General features: G+C 37.5%; 1 protein-coding gene across 1 annotated transcript in view; it reads left to right on the forward strand.

Moving 5' to 3' along the window:
• The window catches only part of LOC127625230 (protein turtle homolog B-like), a 175,384-nt gene extending 166,257 nt beyond the window's left edge, over positions 1–9,127 (forward strand). Inside the window, exon 18 of the mRNA XM_052100389.1 lies at positions 7,262–9,127. Coding sequence (XP_051956349.1) covers positions 7,262–8,894 — 1,633 coding nt within the window. The 3' untranslated portion in view covers positions 8,895–9,127. The remainder of the gene's footprint in view (positions 1–7,261) is intronic.
• The last annotated feature ends 10,980 nt before the right edge of the window (positions 9,128–20,107 follow it).

Here is a 20,107-nt window from a genome sequence, read left to right on the forward strand (position 1 = left end):
AGAAAGGATCTCTATGTAAATTATCATCCGAAAGATTGTGCCTTTTTACAGTATCGTGTCCCCATCACTATACTGCCCTACAAAGGCAAAACGCAGTATCATCGGTAACTCATTTTGGTAAAAAATGAGTTAATGTCATTTTTGGGGTATTCAAGACCTCCTTTATCATGTGAATAAATATCGTGAGTCAGTTTGATTGTTTTAACGAGAAACTAAAGGGCTATGACAACCGTAACATCCAAAACCATACGAGAAACCACAGCAGAACGCTGTAACAGTTGTTACGGCTCTTAGCCTTTGTTCTGGCACGCTGAATTTGAGTTTAAGGTGTTCTGACTTTGTTTCGCCTGGCATCAAGAGAGATGTTACGGTGCCGCTGTGATGTTACTGTACTCTGGCTTTGTCATACTGTCAAAGATTACCGCTCTTTTATTGTCACCAAACCGCGTAACATACACACGACACATCTTTGAAATAAAGTGTAGACTGCCGACTGCTTGTCTGTATTATTACTGTGTGATAGCGATGTGGTAGGGCGATGGTTCAGATCTGTCGATGTCAGTGACAGCCCGGAGCTAGCTAAATTTAATCTGTGTCACGTAAATTAGCGCTAACGTTGAAGCTGACACTCGCCTCACATCAGATGCTGAAAACCAAATATTAAATATAGAGGCATCCTACCTTTCCATGCAATCCGATATAATCCATAGAAGATATAATCTATAGCAATGCACGTCATCTGCTGTATCCACAACAATCCATACGTGTTTGAGCCATATTTCCTTCTTGCAGGTGTTCACGTCAGATTTTACAGCTGGTTATCGCTAACGTCCGTACAAAGTAGGCTAACCTAAATAGTAAAAGTAATTCCAATGTTTTTTCGGTATACTCTGTCTATATTATCTCAGAATTAAAAAGTAGTAATCCAAGTCGAGTTCGTTGACTGAGCATCTTGAGCAGTTTGGTGGCCCTTAACCCTTAACTGTCACCCCTTCCCCTTTTTTCGCATAGACATGAAAATCACTATCCAAACTTAAATGGTTGTATTTCAAGAATGCTTTGTCATATATACCTATGGACAAGTTGTGTTCCAAATTTTAGGTTGATATCTCAAAAAATGAGCTTTCAGTAAGATTTTATTTGGGCGCAGTAAAAAACTTGGAATGAGCAGTCTCTAATCTCTAATGTATTGGTCCAATGTTTAATTAATTATTACTCTATATCTTGCATTTAAATACATATACCTTTGTATTCAATTATAATTAAATTATCTTTATTGTGAAAATATGTATTGTATTTATTCATACTGTACATACTGTACTGCAAAGTAACTTATCTGTCATACTGTTTAACTGTGTTAGTGTTGCCGCACTATCCTGATCATTATAGCACTAAATAGGAACAACCAAAGGTCTTCTATATAATTTAAAACAAATACCATGATGACTAGACCTTGGTTAGGTGTTCTTATAATGGATGTAAGTATGGTGAACAGCAAGTAAATATTGATTATATGTCAGTTACGGCCTTTTGCCTTTGCATGACTCCTGATTTTTGGCACATGATACAAAGGCAGAGTACAGTAACTGCCAAACAAGGGTCAAAGGTCAATTTTGAGCTCAAGATTTTTTGCATACAAACATTTCTTCAGTATAGCAACTAGTTGTGAAATTTTGGGAGTCCTACCTATAATACTTTTGTCTGGACAATACAGACAAAGTCATTTTTCTCAGTTTCACACTCTAGTGAGTTAAGGTCTTTTGCTTTTGCAGGGCAGTATACTGGGCGTTAGGACCCACACGGGCAGAAGGGTGAGCATCCCCTTCTAACACCTCATCCAGCAGCAACCTTAGTTTTCCCCAGGAAGTCTGCTATCCAGGTTCTGACCAGGCGCAGCCCTGTTTAACTTCAGTGGGCAACCATTCTCGAGCTACAGGGTGAAATGGTTGCCGGCATGTGCACATGCTAACATGTGTTATGTTTAGAATGGTTTTTGGTTTGGTTATGGTTTTACTTCAAAGTAGTATGACAGTTGTTATGTTACATTTATTCCCGGTGCTGCCTGTTTGCCTGCGAGACTTCAATTATAAGTGTATTTATTGCAAATGTGCTGCCTGTTACCTTTATAAATTGACAGATTTTTCAGAATTATTTCTGTGGTAATTTACAGTCTGTCCATAGATTTATGGTTGACCATAATCTGTAATATACCTTTTAATTTAAAATATTTTCTTTTTTCAATATGTCCACCAGAGGGCAACACTTTGATTTAATTTTGAGGGAACAAATTGAAAACCATGGTGTCCATGTGGCATAAAACCCTGTCAAGTTGGCCAGGAAAGCTTTTCGTAACACTTGCTTTATCTTTAATAAAGTAAGCAGCTTAACATCAAATAATTTTTATTTTATTTTATTATAAACTGTTTTAGACATATCTCCGAATCAAACTTAAGAAAACTCTTAAGAAGAGTTTTGACTTTCTTGTAAATCAACCCTGTTACTTTAGTCTCACTGGGTGGTCTGCTGCTTTTACTCACTCCGGCTAAACATTTTTGCCACAGGTCTGTATTTGGGGCTGGATATAGGCATGGGCAAGGGTGGGCTGAGCCCACCCAATCAAACATTTTGGAAACATGGTTTTAAATAAATAAAAAATATATTTATTCAAATTTTTGTATTGGTTAAAAGCAATATGGGGGTGGGCTGTGTGTTGCAAACAGTAAGGGTGGGCTGTAGACTGCCCAACCAATCAAAAAAACAGCACAAGAAATGTGTAGTGTTTTAAAAAAAATGTCATTGGCCAAAAAGCAACGACACACTCAAGAAGTGGCTTCTGCAAACCAGAGAGTCTGAGACATCACGCGATCAGGAATGGTAATAAGAGATATTTTACATCCATCCAAATTCCTTTATTCCCTAAATGACTTTGCACATTTCACTGGTAAAAAATATATATATATACCCTTTACTACCCTGCAAAGGCCATACTCATTAAATAACACTGAAACTGAGAAAAATGTCTTAAATTATTTTTATGTGGATTTTGTACTTACTGCATTTTCACACAAGCAGACGAGACAAACTCATCTGTCACGGGACAGGTCATAAGAGACCTGTTTCATTCAAAACTCTATTTTGTATTTTGCCTTTGTGGGGCAGGATCATTGTTTATTACATTTCTGTCAAACAGAAAGAATCATGATAATTTAATATTATATAATTACTTCTTTAAGCGGTTCCCATTTGTATCAAATTTTAGGTTCTCTCCATTAAATATATTTCCTTTCACTCCATCCTTATTTTCCTCCTTGATATTATTTCTCTCCACTCCATCCTTGCATTCGTGGGGACTATGATTTGTCTTTGTAATTTGCTCAAAGGCTGTAATTCTAATTACTCTGAAAGGGCCCACTTCAATCTTATGATTATGTACAGAGTTTATCAGTTTATTTAAATATATTTTTTAATATGGGGAATAAGTGTAAAATATTGTTATATTGGGCCTTATGATCTTGACAATTAACCATGTCAGCCCCCGTCCCTAAATACACACCTATAATACCCCTCAGCCCACCCTAGCATATCTGGCAGGAGCCGGCCCTGTCCGTATTTGCAGCGAGTAGTTATTTCTAAACAACCCTAACCTAACAATATATCTATATTTAAGTATAGCTTGTTCACCACGCTGTGACATGAGCTGATAAATACAACAATGACGTTCTAACATTCACTATTCATATAATGATGGCTTTAGTGTTATGTTTTAGGGTAACATTAAAAATTATAAAATATTTTCTTTCCTGCTGTATTTTAAACATTGTATGAATCTTATTTTATTGAATTTTAACTTTATGGATTCTACAAATACAAACTTTATACTGTAATTATAATTATATTTTTATTTGTAAGCTGCTTAAAAAAATGATGCAAACAGTCAGCATGCAGGTTGCCGTGAGGTGGCTTTGACCTCTCTTTCATGTGTCTTAATCACTCCATAATATTTGTTTCAGATTTCTCCCTCGCAAGCATCCTCTGAACCACTGCCTGTTTGTGGCCAACACACCCATGCACACCAGAGGTTAACTTGCAGTGACTGCCATTCCTGCTTGCAAAATGCTTATTGTTTGTTAGTTATTGTTTTGTAATAGAAATGGTAAATGTGTGAAATCTTATAGTTTAGTCAAAGGTTAAGCTTATATACTTTTTGTTATTTGGAATTACCTTTTCAGTATATGCTTTTAATGAAATATTAATCACAATGTTCAGCAAGACAACTACTTAACCAGCTGATAAGGATATTTACAGCTAACACAACACTGAATCTCTGATGTTTTATCAATATTTTAATATAAAAATGTTCTTGCAAAATGAAAGCACAGCCTTATTGACAAGCAAGTCAATATCTCATCAGCTTCAAAGTGGTGCTCAAATCTGTACATGTAGTTCAATATTTTTGTTTTTATTTTTAACATATCTGTTGTACTGCCTTTAAATATTTGTGAGAATAATTGTGACGAGTTTGTAGTTTCTATGCCAATGAATCTGCATTGTGTGTTTCTGGGGACAGGCCTGCTTTATGGTGCACTGTATTGTTGCTTGGAGCAGGCATAACATCAGCACATGAATGATGGTCATCAGTAGGTAGTTCCCGTGGAAACCTAGCTCCATCACAGCAGTCATTACAGGCGAAAGTGAATGCTGTAATGATTTAGCAAAAGCAAAGCTTCAGCCATTTCATGTACATTTGTTACTGAATAAAATATTTTGGCTCTAACATCTACTGATTTTCTCTCTTTTGTTCTGGACTACATTTGTTATTTCTCGTTGTTTGGTCAAATTAATACTCTCTTCATCCCACACAAAATTCACTTGAAAGTCATGGAAAATGTCACAATGTTAAATAAGTAGTAAATACTTTGATATATGTTTAGACCACACACATACATTATATATTAATTCCTTGACAAAATATTTTTTATGAATTAGTTATGATGTTCAAACAATGGTGACTAGAGAGTATAAGGCCTTAAAAAGAATGAGTTATGACAAGATATCTCCAGAAAGAAGAGTGAAAATTCTTGAAAGATTCACTTAAAACATTATGACATTATGATGATCTTGAGTGATCTTAAGTAAAGGTACTTAACTAATAAAGGTTCAAGTTGAGCTCAATCAACAGCATTTGTTGCATAATTTTGTGTAAAAGCAGTTTGACTAAATACACGGTCAGCTCCGTGGAAACAAGAAAGTTACTTCTCTCTTGATATACTTTTACAAACAACATACCAGGATGACAGGGTTGGAAATAGTAATAATGGATATAACTTTGCAGACAATTTTAGTAAGCAATTTTATGATACTATACTGTATGTTAACATACTATATGTATGGCACAAATGCTGTCGATAAAGCTTAACTTGTTGTCAGCTTTTAAAAATTTCTTTAACAGAGTATACACTGGCGGCCAAAAGTTTAGAATAATGTACAGATTTTGCTCTTATGGAAAGAAATTGTTAATTTTATTCACCAAAGTAGCATTCAACTGATCACAATGTACAGTCAGGACATTAATAATGTGAAAAATTACTATTACAATTTGAAAAAAAAATGTCAGAACTTCAAAGTGTTCTCAAATAAATCCTCCATGTGCAGCAATAACAGCTTTGCAGATCCTTGGCATTCTAGCTGTCAGTTTGTCCAGATACTGAGGTGACATTTCACCCCACGCTTCCTGTAGCACTTGCCATAGATGTGTCTTGTCGGGCACTACTCACGCACCTTACAGTCTAACTGATCCCACAAAAGTTCAATGGGGTTCAGGTCCATAACATGCTTTTCAATTATCTGTTGTCCAGTGTTTGTGTTTCTTTGGCCACTCTAACCTTTTCTTTTTTTTCTGTTTCAAAAGTGGCTTTTTCTTTGAAATTGTTCCCATAAGGCCTGCACCCCTGAGTGTTCTCTTTACTGTTGTACATGAAACTGGTGTTGAACAGATATAATTAATTTAAGCTGTCAGCTGAGGACATGTGAGGCATCTATTTCTCAAACTAGAGACTCTGATGTACTTGTCCTCTTGTTTAGTTGTATCTGGGCCTTCCACATCTCTTTCTGTCCTTGTTTGAGCCAGTTGTCCTTTGTTTTTGAAGACTGTATTGTACAACCTTGTATGGAATCTTCAGTTTTTTGGCAATTTCAAGAATTGCATAGCCTTCATTCCCCAAAACAATGATTGACTAATGAGTTTCTTGAGAAAGCTGTTTTTTTTTTACCTAACTTAAGACATGCCAGTATATTGCATACTGTGGCAACTCAAAAATAAACACAAATATAATGTTAAGCTTAATTTAACAAACAAAATAGCTTTCAGCTATGTTTGATATAATGGCAAGTGATTTTCTAGTACCAAATTAGCAATTTAGCCTGACTACTCAATGATAAGTTGTTGGAGTGATGGCTGCTGGGAATGGGGCCTGTCTAGATTTTATCAAAAATTACTTTTTTTCAAATAGTGATGGTGCTGTTTTTTACATCAGTAATGTCCTGACTATACTTTGTGATCAGTTGAATGCTACATTGGTGAATCATAGTACCAACTTCCTTCCGAAACAGCAAAATATTTACAATATTCCAAACTTTTAGACACCAGTGTATAAAATAAAAAGTTGCTGACTGACTGTGCTAAATGCACTGTTGGACTGTATTGGCCATTGTACTGAGCAAAGTGCTAATAGCCACTTTGGGAGGTTGTGGAGGGTGATGTTGCCTATTAGTTGAAAATCTGTGCAGGTAACCACAAAGTTGATGGTTCAAACCTCATAAGGGGTGATTCCTGAGCTATCATTATTATGTCCTTGAGAAAAACACCTTAAGTTGCTCCAGTGGCCTGTTCCTTGTTATTAGTGAACTGTGATGTGCTTTGTATGAAAGCTTCAACTAAACAACAAATTAACTTGGTGCATCATATTCACACATTATTGTGCACTACATTTAACTACATTTACATTCTGGTATTTAAAGTAACTTGGGTCCATGGTCCATCCGAGGAGTGGACTATTGTGGTGTACTTGTAAATATGTTTGACTGTCAGGTGTTCCTTACCATTAGATAATGGACAAGGCCTCTCAGATTAGTGGTGAAACATCATACAATTTATAAACAATTCCAGTTTTTATTCTGCGTGTCACAACAATGACCTGAATTAGCAAAAACAAGGATAGGGAATAACATTAACTGTATTCTTCTTTCTTTCTCATTGTTCTAGGTCATCTTCTGGAAAAATAAGTCCAGAAAGTGTGCACTCCATGGGACCTCCATTAGAGTCTTCAGAGGATGGTTTACAAGCCAAGAGGTTTCCTCAAAGTCCAGCCAAGGAGAAGGAGCTGTCCTTATACAAGAAGACCAAGAGAGCAATAATTAGCAAGAAATACAACGTCTCCAAGCATGAGGCAGAGGCTACCACACCTATTGAATTGATCAGCCGGGGCCCAGATGGGCGCTTTGTCATGGATCCTTCAGAAATGGAGACTCCAGTTAAGGCACGACGCATTGAAGGCTTCCCCTTCGTTGAAGAGTCTGACCTGTATCCTGAATTTCGACAGTCAGATGAAGAGAATGATGATCCGGGCCCCCTGCCACCAGTGATGGCTACCCTCAGACCCCATCAGATCTCCCCCATCTCCTCTAGCCAGGAATCTTATTTGCAGCCCCCAGCCTACAGTCCCCGTTTCCAGCGGCCCATGGAAGGTATGACCATCATGGAGACTAGTCGACTAAAGGCTACAGGGCAGATCCGTGGTGCTCCTCACTTTCGAGCCTTTTCCCATGGCCAGTTCTACAGCTATTTGGGAAGTCCAGGGGAACCTGAGCCTCCACCCCCCTTCTACATGGCAGACACCAGCCCTCTCAGCTCTGTAATGTCTTCGCCCCCTTACCACCTGGAGGGGTCTTTTGGTCATCCCACCATCCCCGAGGAAGTTGGTGAGGGAGAGATTCAGCATTATGCAGTCTCTGGCTACACCCTTCCCTTGGCACACCCCTCCTCTTCGCGCTCTCCAGACATCTGGCAGCGACCCGATTTCTCCTTTGCTACAATTGAGGGTCCTCACTTTATTTTTCCTCCCCCACACCCTTTGCATCTTCATCATGAATCTCCCTTTTCTCCCCCCCTTGTTCTTCCTCCTAGTGCCCTCCAGGTTTCTCCTTACCCTGGTATCCTGCAGCTGGAGGCCCCAAAGAGCCGCCCAGGCAAGTCCCCCAGCAAGGTCAAGCCTCAGGGCCTTCCAGCCAAGCGTTTACCTATGCAAGAGGCACAGAGTCTAGGGCAGCTAAGACACACAAGCCACAGTATGGGTGTACCGGTATTGCCTTACCCTGACCCAATGTCTCACCTGGTTGGCCCGAGCTCATTCAGAAGCCTGGACACCCGATGGTATGAGCTGACACCCAGGCTTAGCCCCAGGCAGCACCGTAGGATGGAACCTAGCATGGTTGTTCTGCAGCCGTCCCGTCTCTCACCTCTAACTCAGAGCCCCATTAGCTCTCACGAAGGCTCACCTGAGATTGTAGTGCGCCCCAGGCCACGCCCAAGCATCATTCAACCCCCAATTCCCCCTGAGATTTCGGAGATCACCCTCCAACCCCCTTCTTCTGTTAGCTTCTCTAAGAGGTCTTCCCCCTCCTCCTCTCCTGCTCAAGGCCAAGGCAGCCGAAGGGCAAGTCCCAGCTACCGATCCCACATGGCGTTTTCCACCTCCGTAGCAAGCTATCCGTCACAATCCCCTTCACCTCCGTTAGAAAGTGGCAACATTTTTGGGCAGATGCCAACCCAGAGGAGGACTGAGGAGGAGATCCTTCCTTCAGAACCTTCTCCACCACAGTTATCAGCTTCAGGGTAGGTGCACGAGGCTTATAGTGTGTGGACTGATAAACCATGCACCATATGGCCTAAGTGTAACATCTACGATCTTTCTGGGGTTTCAGTACTGCAAAAACACTCACAAATCTATTTGACTTTATTGAATTTTTGTCTAAAGTTAAATTAGCTCACGTGTTGTCCAGGGCACAATAAATCATTTTGCTGCTTACCTTACAGCTAGTTTGAACGATGTTAAAACTCATGCTTTCCTAAATAAACTGTCCTAGATGCCTTGCATTATTTAAAACCATTCAAAACCATTTTCTTCATAGATGAGTTGTGCTCAAGTATTCTGTGCCACTAATGCTGCTTTTCATGTCAAACATCCAATTTCATTCATAAAGTCTGTGAAGCACTTTAAGGCACTTGTCTTAGATCAAAAGTGAAAGAATTTAATCAAATGTGGTTCTGGGGTAACAGTTTCTAAGTCAAGACTTGATGAATTATCTGCTTCACAGACATGGTGACAGACCTTTTAGGGCTACATGTGTGAAGAAGTTCCATTTGAAGAATTTAATATGCAATAACAAAGCCCCTAAAAAGCCTGGAATCAGAGGGACACCACTACTGGAGTTCAGCATTTCCATCACTGTCATGCTTTACCCTGCCTTTCACCCAACAGGAGGAACCCCACATGTGCAATACAATTGATCAATCCTAGTCCAAATGAAGCCCAATGTTTTGACCAACTCCAGGCTTTTTAGGACGACTCACAGAATATATGATGTGGAGGCTGAGGTTGGTGTGTCCAGCACAACAGACACAGGGCTCCTCTCCTGTTTCAAAGTAACCTAAACCGCATGATTGCCTTTTCCACACTCCCCCCCCTCTCTCCCGCCTCCTGTCACCCAGGTCACCCCAGCTCTGACTGCCAGGGGGAGGCTTGTTGGGCGAATCGTGTTGCAGGGACTGTCTGCTCTCATCTGTTGCAATGTCGTCATCATCTTAATTAGGGCATTTGGTAATTCTTGATGACTCCTGGAGTCTTACCTGCTTTGTTTTTGATTGATCTCAGCTATCTGGGCAGCGTTGTTGTGACCAGGTCTTCTACACCACAATAGGTAAGGGTTGGATCCATGTCTGAAAGGAGGGGGGGCAGCAGGTGGGGCTTTTATTCACCTTGTCCTTTAAAGGGGAATACAAGTCTTTGGGTCTTGCTTTCCTTTAGTTTGAAACTGATTTTTCTTTTGCATTTTGACATTTATTTTGAGAACATTTTAGATCAGCAGTCTTGAAGCCAGTATGCATTCTGTTCTTGTATGCATATGTAAGTTTCCCAGTTATTGACTAAGAACACCAGCATGTATAATTTGTTCAACACAACCTCATGCTTGAGACCTGAAGAAGATGGAATATGTCAACAACATGCAAAATCTAGTTTGAATATTGATTAAGTGAGGATTGGACATTTAAAGCTGGAGTGTGTAACTTCAAGCTGAGTGTATTTCAATGTTAAAATGCATGATCTTATTCAGATTAATATGTTGAGAAAATTATAAGAAAGATTTTTTTAGAAAACTGTTAACTTTTTGTCTCTGTGACGATTTAAAAATATTTGTCCTGAGTGCCCAACAATCTGTTTGATTAATAAGGATGGTAATTGTTAGTAATTTAATGATTCCGGTTCAGATTCCCCTTAACCAGTTCCCCTTAGATCATTTAATATTTTATCAGAACAAATTCATGCAAATGGTGTGTTTATGCAGACTTTTTAGAAATATGAACAACCATTCAGTAATTACTTTGAATTCTTGGTTTATTTTAAGTCAGGCACGATGAAACAAATGACTTGCAGTTCATACATTTTTGATTCAATATCAAGAATGGCTGATAAAAGTCATTAGTTCGATAGGATTTTTTATTTTTTTTTATTTTTTTTTTTTGGATGTAGATTCAAAAGAACCAACACAATAACATGTTCAGTGATTAGATTATATTGGTTTCCCTGTATGTTTCATGCTGTAAATTACATTTTGTCAATATCAGTTTAATAGCAGTGTTGCACTGTCACTGAGTAGTAGCAGGAAACCAGAGTCAGAGTATTGACCTTATTCACACTAGTGCCATCTTTGATTTTTAATGGAAATGACAACGAGGCTTTGAGGGATAGACGTACCATCTCTTCAATGGGACGTACAGCTGTTTAAAGTGTTTTTGGATCATTCCACAGACAAAACATTGATAAAATATCTTTCCAAGAACATTCAGTAAACAAAGAACTCAAGACAACATGAGTTGAGGAAAATCAGATGTGATCTAGAAGCTTTACACAGCTTTATACCATTTGTGCCGTTGAATATATGATAAGTCTATCCCTCACAGCCTCGTTGTCATTCCCATTAAAAATCAAAGATGGCGCAAGCGTGAATAAGGTCAAGATTAGCCTTATGGTCAAGAACCAATGAGGGTTCTCGGTTCCCAAACCTATTGTGCAGTCAACTGCAGACAGGGGGAGAAAGTTGTTTTAAAACAATGTTACATTTTGCAGTTCCATTTGGTGCCATTAATGGCGCAGAAATGACATACTTCAGCTTTAATGAACTTGATTGGACTGCTTATCATGATTTAAGATTACGTAGAACTTCCTGTTTATGAAATAAAAATGTGCTCCTAAGTCAAGTTTTATAATAAATGACAACACTAACTCAACTCACAGAGGCTGTGAATTTTAACTTGGTCAGAAAATTGCTGTCCATTCTTTAGAAACCATCTCAAGCAGGAGACTGAGTTGCATAAAATACTCATTTTGTGTAGATTTATTTTTTATTTTTGAAAACAATTCAAGTTTTTTAAAACCCATGAACCATATGAGAACATGCTGTATGATCAAAATACAACATAAAAAAAACATTTCAGCACTTTTTTAGGTAAACAGCATTGATCTAATGTAAACACTGCACTTATAAGTTTGGACAGCAGAACACTTTTCACAATCATGTGAAGCAAGTTTTCTTCCAAAACATTAATGCACTTCCTGTTGAAAGTACTGTTGGCACCAGAAAACACTCCTTTCTAAGTTGTGGATTTCACCCAATGATGTGCTTGTTCAGAGTATTCCCCTTTAAAGTTCTGTTCCATGTGCAAAATGCCATGCATGCCATTGCTAAATATTGCTCTTCAGTTGAAAAACAATCAAATCTCTTAATAAATTATTGTTGCATTTGTTGTCCAAGTGCTTTGTTTGATTTTTCATTATGTGACTGTTCCCAAGAAGCCATTTTCCCTCCCGCCATCTCTCTCCCTGTCAGCATGGTGAAGCCCATTGTAGGCAGTATTCATGTCTATGAGCACATTTCTGACAATGCTTTGTCACTGATCTGTGATTTTTCCCCTCTACTAATGGCCTTTAATTTCTCTCAGCAGCCTCAGCAGAAGGACGGCCCCTCTATAATGCAATTTCTGTTATTTTACTGTGCCTCATGAGAGTTTTGATATACGTGTGTGTTGGGGTGGGGTGGGTGGGGCTGGTAGACAGAATATGTGGGTTGCCGGTTTAAAGGCCTCTATAATGAACTTTATTTGGAAGGGAAGACTTTATATTTAAATTAACTGTCTAAGAATGCATTTATTTAAATCAATCGTATATTTAGAAAATTACCACTACAGTATTATTTTAACATGTGTTAAAGTACAGTATGCTTAACCATTGGAATTATCTCAATCTATGTCATGATTTCTCAAAAATTCTCTTTAAACAGATATAATATGTTGCCATACGAGGTACTGTATACATTTTAAAACATAATTTACTACTAATATATTATGAAATCTTACACGCATTTGCATTTTGATTTCTGATGTGTAAGCTTGAGTTCTGATGGTGTTGATTTAATCTCTAATCAATTAAAACTTGTAATCGTAAGACCTGAAAAGTTCAGAGTAAACCCCTCTTTCGACTCAAATAAACGCTTTGCACCATACTTATAATGCTTAACAGACTGTCTAGTCCAGAACATTTGAGTGTAATGCATTTATAGGTCATCTGCATCAGCAGGCCTGCACTAGCTGCAGCACAGCCATGTGGTCATTAATATGACCAGTTTAACACACATGGTGAGCCATCACACCACCCTTCCCCTGTGTAATGGTTTTGCCTCTCTTTGCCTGCACAGAAAACATCGAGGTGCACCAAGTGGTTCTGCAGGGTCTGAGAGGATAGAAGCACTCAAATATCAACAAGTGAAAAAAGCAAAGAGAGTTGGTATCAACAATAACAACTCGAAGACCAGACGAAAGACGGGTGAGGACAAATTCACAAGCCACAGTACTGGGCAAACGTTTTAGGCACTTGGGGAAAAAAACCTGTTAAGTAGATATATTTTCAGAAATAATGCCATTAATAGTTATTTATCAACTAACTGCACACAAAGTGCAGTAAACATAATAAAAAAATAAAATAAAGGAATATCTGTTGTGACCACTCTTTGCCTTTAAAACAGCACCAATTCTCCAAGGTACACTTGCTCACAGTTTTTCTTGGTTTTAGGCAGATATGTTGTTCCAAGCTTTTGGAGAACTTGTCATAGTTCTTCTATGGATTTAAGCCATCCTAATTGCCTCTGTCTCTTTATGTAATCCCAGACTGACTCAGTGATGTTGAGATTTGGGCTCTGTGTGGGCCATAACATCTGTTGCAGGACTCCTTGATGTTTTCCTATTCTATTGCAAAAGAAAGTTTAGATGTCCACTGTAAAATGTATATTTCTTTTTGACACTCTAAAGCAGACGATATAAAATAACCATCTTAAAGCATACATTTGTGAAACATCTAATATGCTTGTGACTTTTGCACAGTACTGTATATACTATATAAAATATATGGTGAATATATTTGTACACATAAAATTTGTTTTAAAAAATAAAACACTGACAATGGAGGTAGAATTTTAAGGAGCCATAAGCATTGTTCCAAAAGGTAGGAAACTAAATTACACTTAATCATGTATTCTTCATGTAGGAAGGCAATAATGCAGTGTGATGAGCTGAAAAAAAATTATTCAAGATGGTGGATGAGGCAAGAGAAATGACGATTATAAACATCCTGCTGATTGGCTGGTTTTAGCTGGTCTCGCAGACTGGTCAGGATTTTTGGCACTTTTAAACTGGTCAGGCATTTAAGAAAAAAACAGCTACATTCAACTTGTTTTTCTCAACAGAGTTACAGTTAATTTTTGACTAACAATATGTTAGTGCAATTAAATATTAATTGTTTTACCCAATATTAATGTGTGTGCTATGTATTTTTGTGCTTTTAAAATATTGCGGCATTAGCGCAGCGATATGCTAACGTTAAACTCTATTGAAATTAATTGTGACTCGAGTCTTGTATTGTTCAGGTGAGGAGCTCGATTTGTGTGATGCTTGTACATCTTCTTTAGCAATTAAAAATTAAATAAAAAAAATATGAATTCAAATGAAGGCAAATCTGTAAAGATGTTATGAGTTGCTGCCTATGTAAAGCATTCCAAATCAATCACTTATGAGGTTCCATTTCAGTTAGCATGCTGACTTAGAGTAGAAGGCCTTAGTAGGCAGTAGACAGCAAGGGAGCTCAAGTTTTAAAACAGAGCTTTTATGTGCATTTCTGAATTTACTGTGTTCTGTGAACATCATATTCAAGTATGAGCCATTTTATCCTCTCGAGTATCTTTCAAAATATATTATTAGAGGCATTTAACAGGCCACATCCTGTTTATACAGCACTGAAGTGTGAGATGGTAATTTTGAGAGACTCTTTATAACAATAGCTATACTCACTGAGTGCTCTGTAATGCTATGAAACACTTTCTACAATAACAATGGTCACCAGCATGTTACTAATCACAAACCATAGTGTATCATTAACCTTGTATTATTTTTGGGCAGGTTTCCCAAACAGTCCCTCTGTCTGCCATTGGTCAGAAACTGATATTCCTGCTTTAAACTCACACCATTGATTGAGCCAATTTTGCCATGTCAAATTCCCAATTAAAAAAATATCAGCTTTAAGGACAGTTTTTAAGTTCAGTTACTAGTGACACGTTTAAGTGTCAAAGACCTGATTAAAATTATTTAATTAAATAAATAATGAAAACAGTTCAAATTAAAGGGATAGTTCACCCAAAAATTACAATTCTCTCATCATTTTCTCACACCATTCCTCATGCCATCCCAGAGGTGTATGACTTTCTTTCTTCTGCTGAACGCAAACAAAGATTTTTCGAGAAATATTCCAGTTCTGTTGGTCCATACAATGCAAGTGAATGGTGGCCAGAACATTGAAGCTTAAAAAAGCACATAAAGTCAGCATAAAAGTAATCCATACAACTCCAGTTGTTAAATCCATGTCTTCAGAAGCAATATGATATGTGTGGGTGAGAAACAGATAAATATTTAAGTCCTTATTTACTATAAATGTCCACTTTAATTTTCACATTCATTTTATTTTGTTTTTGAAAATTTGCATTCTACCATTCTACCCAACTACTTGGCAGGGAGGAGAATTTATAATAAAAAAGGATTTCAATATTGATCTGTTTCTTACCCACACCTATAAACCTTGTGAAGACATGAATTTAACCACTGGATTTGTATGGATAGCTTTTATGCTGCCTTTATGTGCTTTTTGGAGCTACAATTCTGGGTCACCATTCACTTGTATTAAATGGAATTTAGATATTTTTTCTAATAATCTTTTTTTTGTGTGTTAACCAGAAGAAAGTCATACACATTTAGGATGGCATGAGGGTGAGTAAATGATGAGAGATTTTTTCGGGGGTGATCTATACTTTTAAGGAAGTTGTTTAATGGACCATCTGTTCTATCATCTGACCTTTGCCTCTGTTCCTCCGTTTGCTCTGTGTATACAGGTGTGCCCGCCTCTCAGACCCAGCAACCCCACACCTCTCAGGTCCTCCAGCTAGAAGAAGCACTCTACCTCCGCAAGAAGAAGAAAAAGTTGACCCGCCAGGACCCGTACACCCGCTTCTCCGCTCTCCTTTACCGTCGCCAACTGCGAGAAGACCAGAAAGCCATTTTGGCTAGTATGGACACAGCAGACCCAGACCATGCCACATTCATCTGAAGTCCCAGAGAACAGGCCACAATCTCCCAAAACTCTGAGCTCATTCCACCGTTGCTCAGCCAGCCAACGTCTTCACGTCCACACCTGACTTCAATGGTTTATTCCTCCTCCTTGTTTTTTTACACTTACTACCCTGAAAGTCCAGCTTAGTCCAGCATTAATTTATGCTGTTTAGAACTTGTTTGATGCTGGTCTAGCTGATGGACCAGCATATCCTTTCTGTTCACCAGTAATACATCTCTGATGAAGCTGGTCCAAGCTTGACCAAGGTTTTCTCAATGGTTAAGCTAATTAAGAGGCCTGGGGACCAGCATCCAAAACACAATATATGCTGGTCTTTTCAGCTGGGTATTTAATAGACAGGTAATGCTGTTTGTAAGTGTTCCAAGGTTTTGCTCCAGTGCATTTACCATCTATTCACAACGATTGGTCATCTTTGGCAGTTTCAAAAGAATATTGCTTTATCTTGTCTTTGGCAGGTAGTTTATTTATCAGATAGTGCATCAGCAACTCTTAAAGGAATAGTTCACCCAAAAATTATTTTTTCTCCTTATTTACTCACCCTCATTACATCCCAGATGTGTATGACTTTCTTTCTTCTGCAGCACACAAATTAATATTTGCATAAGAATATCTCCACTCTGTAGGGCCATACAAAACAAATGGTGGCCAGAACTTTAAAGTTCCAAAAAACACATAAAGGCAGCAAAAAATAATGAATATGATTCAAGTGGTTAAATCCATGTCTTCAGAATTGCTATGATAGGTGTGGAATCGATATTTAAGTAATTTTTTCTGTAAATATTTGACTGACCAGTAGGTGGCGATATGCATGAAGAATATGAATTGCCAAATAAAGAAGAAGAATGTCGATGTGAAAGTGGAGATTTATAGTAAAAAAGACTTGTTTGTCACCTTCACCTATTCAATTCTGAAGACATGGATTTAACCACTGGAGTGGTATGGATTGTATTTATGCTGCCTTTATGTGCATTTAGAAACGTAAAAGTTGTGTTCACCATTCACTTGCATTTTATGGACCTACAGAGCTGAGATATTCTTCAAGAAAATTTTAGTTTGTGTTTTTGTTCTGTAAAAGAAAGAACATCATAAACATCTGGGATGACCTGTGGGTGAGGAAAAGAATGTTTATGTTTGGGTGAACCATTCTTTTAAGACTCTCGAGTTTCAGCCTCGCTACTATACCTTTCATTAGATCACAGGGTTTCCCCAGTTAGACCAGAAATACCTCAGAGTCACCTCAAGCTCATCTGCTTGATACTGTTGTACGGACAAATACAGTAATGTTACCATTTCAAGCTTTCTTGTATTTTGACGTATTTTGTTCCACAATGGAAATTTCATATTAGCTTACCATGCAATAAATTATTTTGATTTGATTGAGGTGGAGCAAGGTATGAATTTGCATTAGTAAAGTGAAGTTTCAGACCTTTAAAGACATCATGGGTGTTTGGTTTTTCATGAAATACTACAATACAGATTATATTATTACTATTTCTATAGATTATAGTATACTATAGATTTGTATTAGATTATGTATCTACTCACATATTAAGACTGTCGATTTACTCCCTCTAAAATATGATTACTTTTACAAAGCACAATGAGTTATGTATCTCTTAAAGCTGCAGTACAGGGAGAGACAGGGGATTGTATTGCAACTATTAGAGAAACATGAAACATTTCATAAAATTGTGTAACTTCTAAATAAACATATTGCCACCTTCCTAAAATAATGTCCTAAGTAATTTTTTTCAGAAATGTTACCAGAGGTGGCCAGCATCATGAGATGATTTAGGCAAAAAAAAAAAAAAAATGACTTAGGACATTATTTTAGGAAGGTGACGATATATAAACCAAGAACAATTACACAAGAAGCTGCTACAACCTTAAATACTTTTTAAACACAAATTTGCACTGAATCAAAACCTTGGTGATTACTGGTATGTAATATTTATATTTTATGCCAACCTCACTTCTCTTAGTTATCAAATCCTCTTCAAAAAGTACTATAGTAATGCCAAAAATACTACAGCTTCCTTAATCAATAAGACTACAAGTGTACTGTACAATGAGGATGATGGGATTTTGTGCCATAATATACTATAGTATTTTTGTCATCAAAATGCGATGCCCCCTTACATGACAAAAAGGCATATGTCAGCTTCTAAATGCTTGTTCCTCACATGTTTGTTAGCTTTTATTTATTTATTTATTATGGAAATTTACTGCATTTTTGGCCATTTTTAGGCCTTTTCTTTTTTTTTGTTGAGGGGGTTAAACCAGAAACCAACCCAGCGCCTGTCTCTCTCCTCTGCGAAGACCCTAGGGGGCAAATCTCTTTGAGATGAGAGGGCTATTTCCAGCGGCCAAAGGTTTTTATTGTGTTTCTATCATCCAATGGTGCTTCTTTTCTACAAATAGTCATGTATTTTCTCTGTCTGAACAGATGTAACTGCCACATACAGTGTGGTAACCATTGTCCAAGGGGATGTTATGGCCGTCAGAGGAGCAGTGGCATGTTCTGTGTCTTATCACTTGTACAGATGTGCTTTCAGCTCCTCAGGTGCATTTGTACAGTTGAAAATGCCTAGAAATGCCTAGAAAGGGCATAGAATGGCTGAACAGTGTACTGTTTCTTCAGCCCTTGAAAATAATTATAATCTAAAATCAAGTGAAGGTGACCCTTTAAAAGGGGTTTTGAATTTATATCTTGTGGTTCATGGCTAAACCACTCCCAGTGGCCAGTCACCACATTCACAGCATTTTAACAGCCTACTTAAGGTGCTATAAAACTTATGAAGTCTATACTCTGTTAATATTGCTTTACGTCATGAATTTGATCTTCCAGCAGATGATGGCTGCTGCTTATCTCCTGAACACCTCAGTATTTGATGTTTTTGAATATATAGAAGCCTTCCACCGTCTGCTGTGGCATCTTGAGGGTCATCTGTTTTACTGTTAATGATATCAACATTAATAGTTGACTTGCATCAGAGTGTTGAAAATTAGCAAGCATCAGTAAGCATGTGTGAAAGGAAAGCTACTTCGAGTTCAAAACTAAATCATCTGCCATGGGGTGAAGGCAAAGTTGAATTTGTTATTGATTACTTTTTGTTACAGTCAGGATGTGATCTCTGCTTAAACGAGACCAGCACATTAAGTGCTTCTTTGCACCCTTTTAAGCATCATAAAAAGGAGAATGGGAGAGTACTTATTATTTGCCTTGGATCAGGACTGATTTTCAAAGAGTCTGACACCATTGTGAGCTTTTAGAGATTTAAAGCTTGACCCGTTTTTATTTAGCAATGTGGTATGAGAGCTGTTCAGATCTTTGAACCATGGATGGGCTGTCTCATACCATTAGTATGGTGTGTGAATGGCTTTATATTTTGAGCAGACTTGCTTGGTAATTCTTGTAATTGTTGATCCATTTGTAATTCAAGTAACCTGTCTGATTAGATGAGACCTTCTTACTAAAGTTAGGCACACTGTTTGTATGTGTATGTGAAAACACACATTTAAATAGAAAAAATGAGAGATGTGCTTATCTTAAGTATTTTTGATCCATTTTACTGGACTGTTGTCAAATATGGTGCTTTCTAACAGATATATGACTAATTACCTTCATACAAAAGATTAATATAAAAATGAATATCCAAAATGCTAGGAATGTACTGTAATATGTCAAAAAGTGTATATACTATAAAAGCATATATTGCACAATGTATTATAAAATTTTAGTAATTTTAAATAAATTGGCCAATATATGCACGCAACAGAATATATTGATATAAAACATATTGTCATATTTTGGATTCAGTTTCTAATGTTACTATTATTTAACCTTTTCATGAGGGTTGGAATGCACAAGAGCATTTTTGAGCCAAGAGAGCTGTTTATGCGATGTTTCAGTCCACCTTGCAATCACTTTCACATTGAATTTGCAACTTAAATGTTTATTTAGTCATTTTCTAGCTAAGAAATAACAGTGAAACGTTTGCCATGTCTCCAAAGGCTGTCTTAACCTGAAAGGATACTGGTCTAGCTCAAATTCTACTTTGCAGGTGATTCTGCTATTGTATCATCAATCATTGAGCAGATTGGCT

The sequence above is a fragment of the Xyrauchen texanus genome, chromosome 31 (assembly GCF_025860055.1).
Source record: "Xyrauchen texanus isolate HMW12.3.18 chromosome 31, RBS_HiC_50CHRs, whole genome shotgun sequence".
NCBI lineage: Eukaryota > Metazoa > Chordata > Actinopteri > Cypriniformes > Catostomidae > Xyrauchen > Xyrauchen texanus.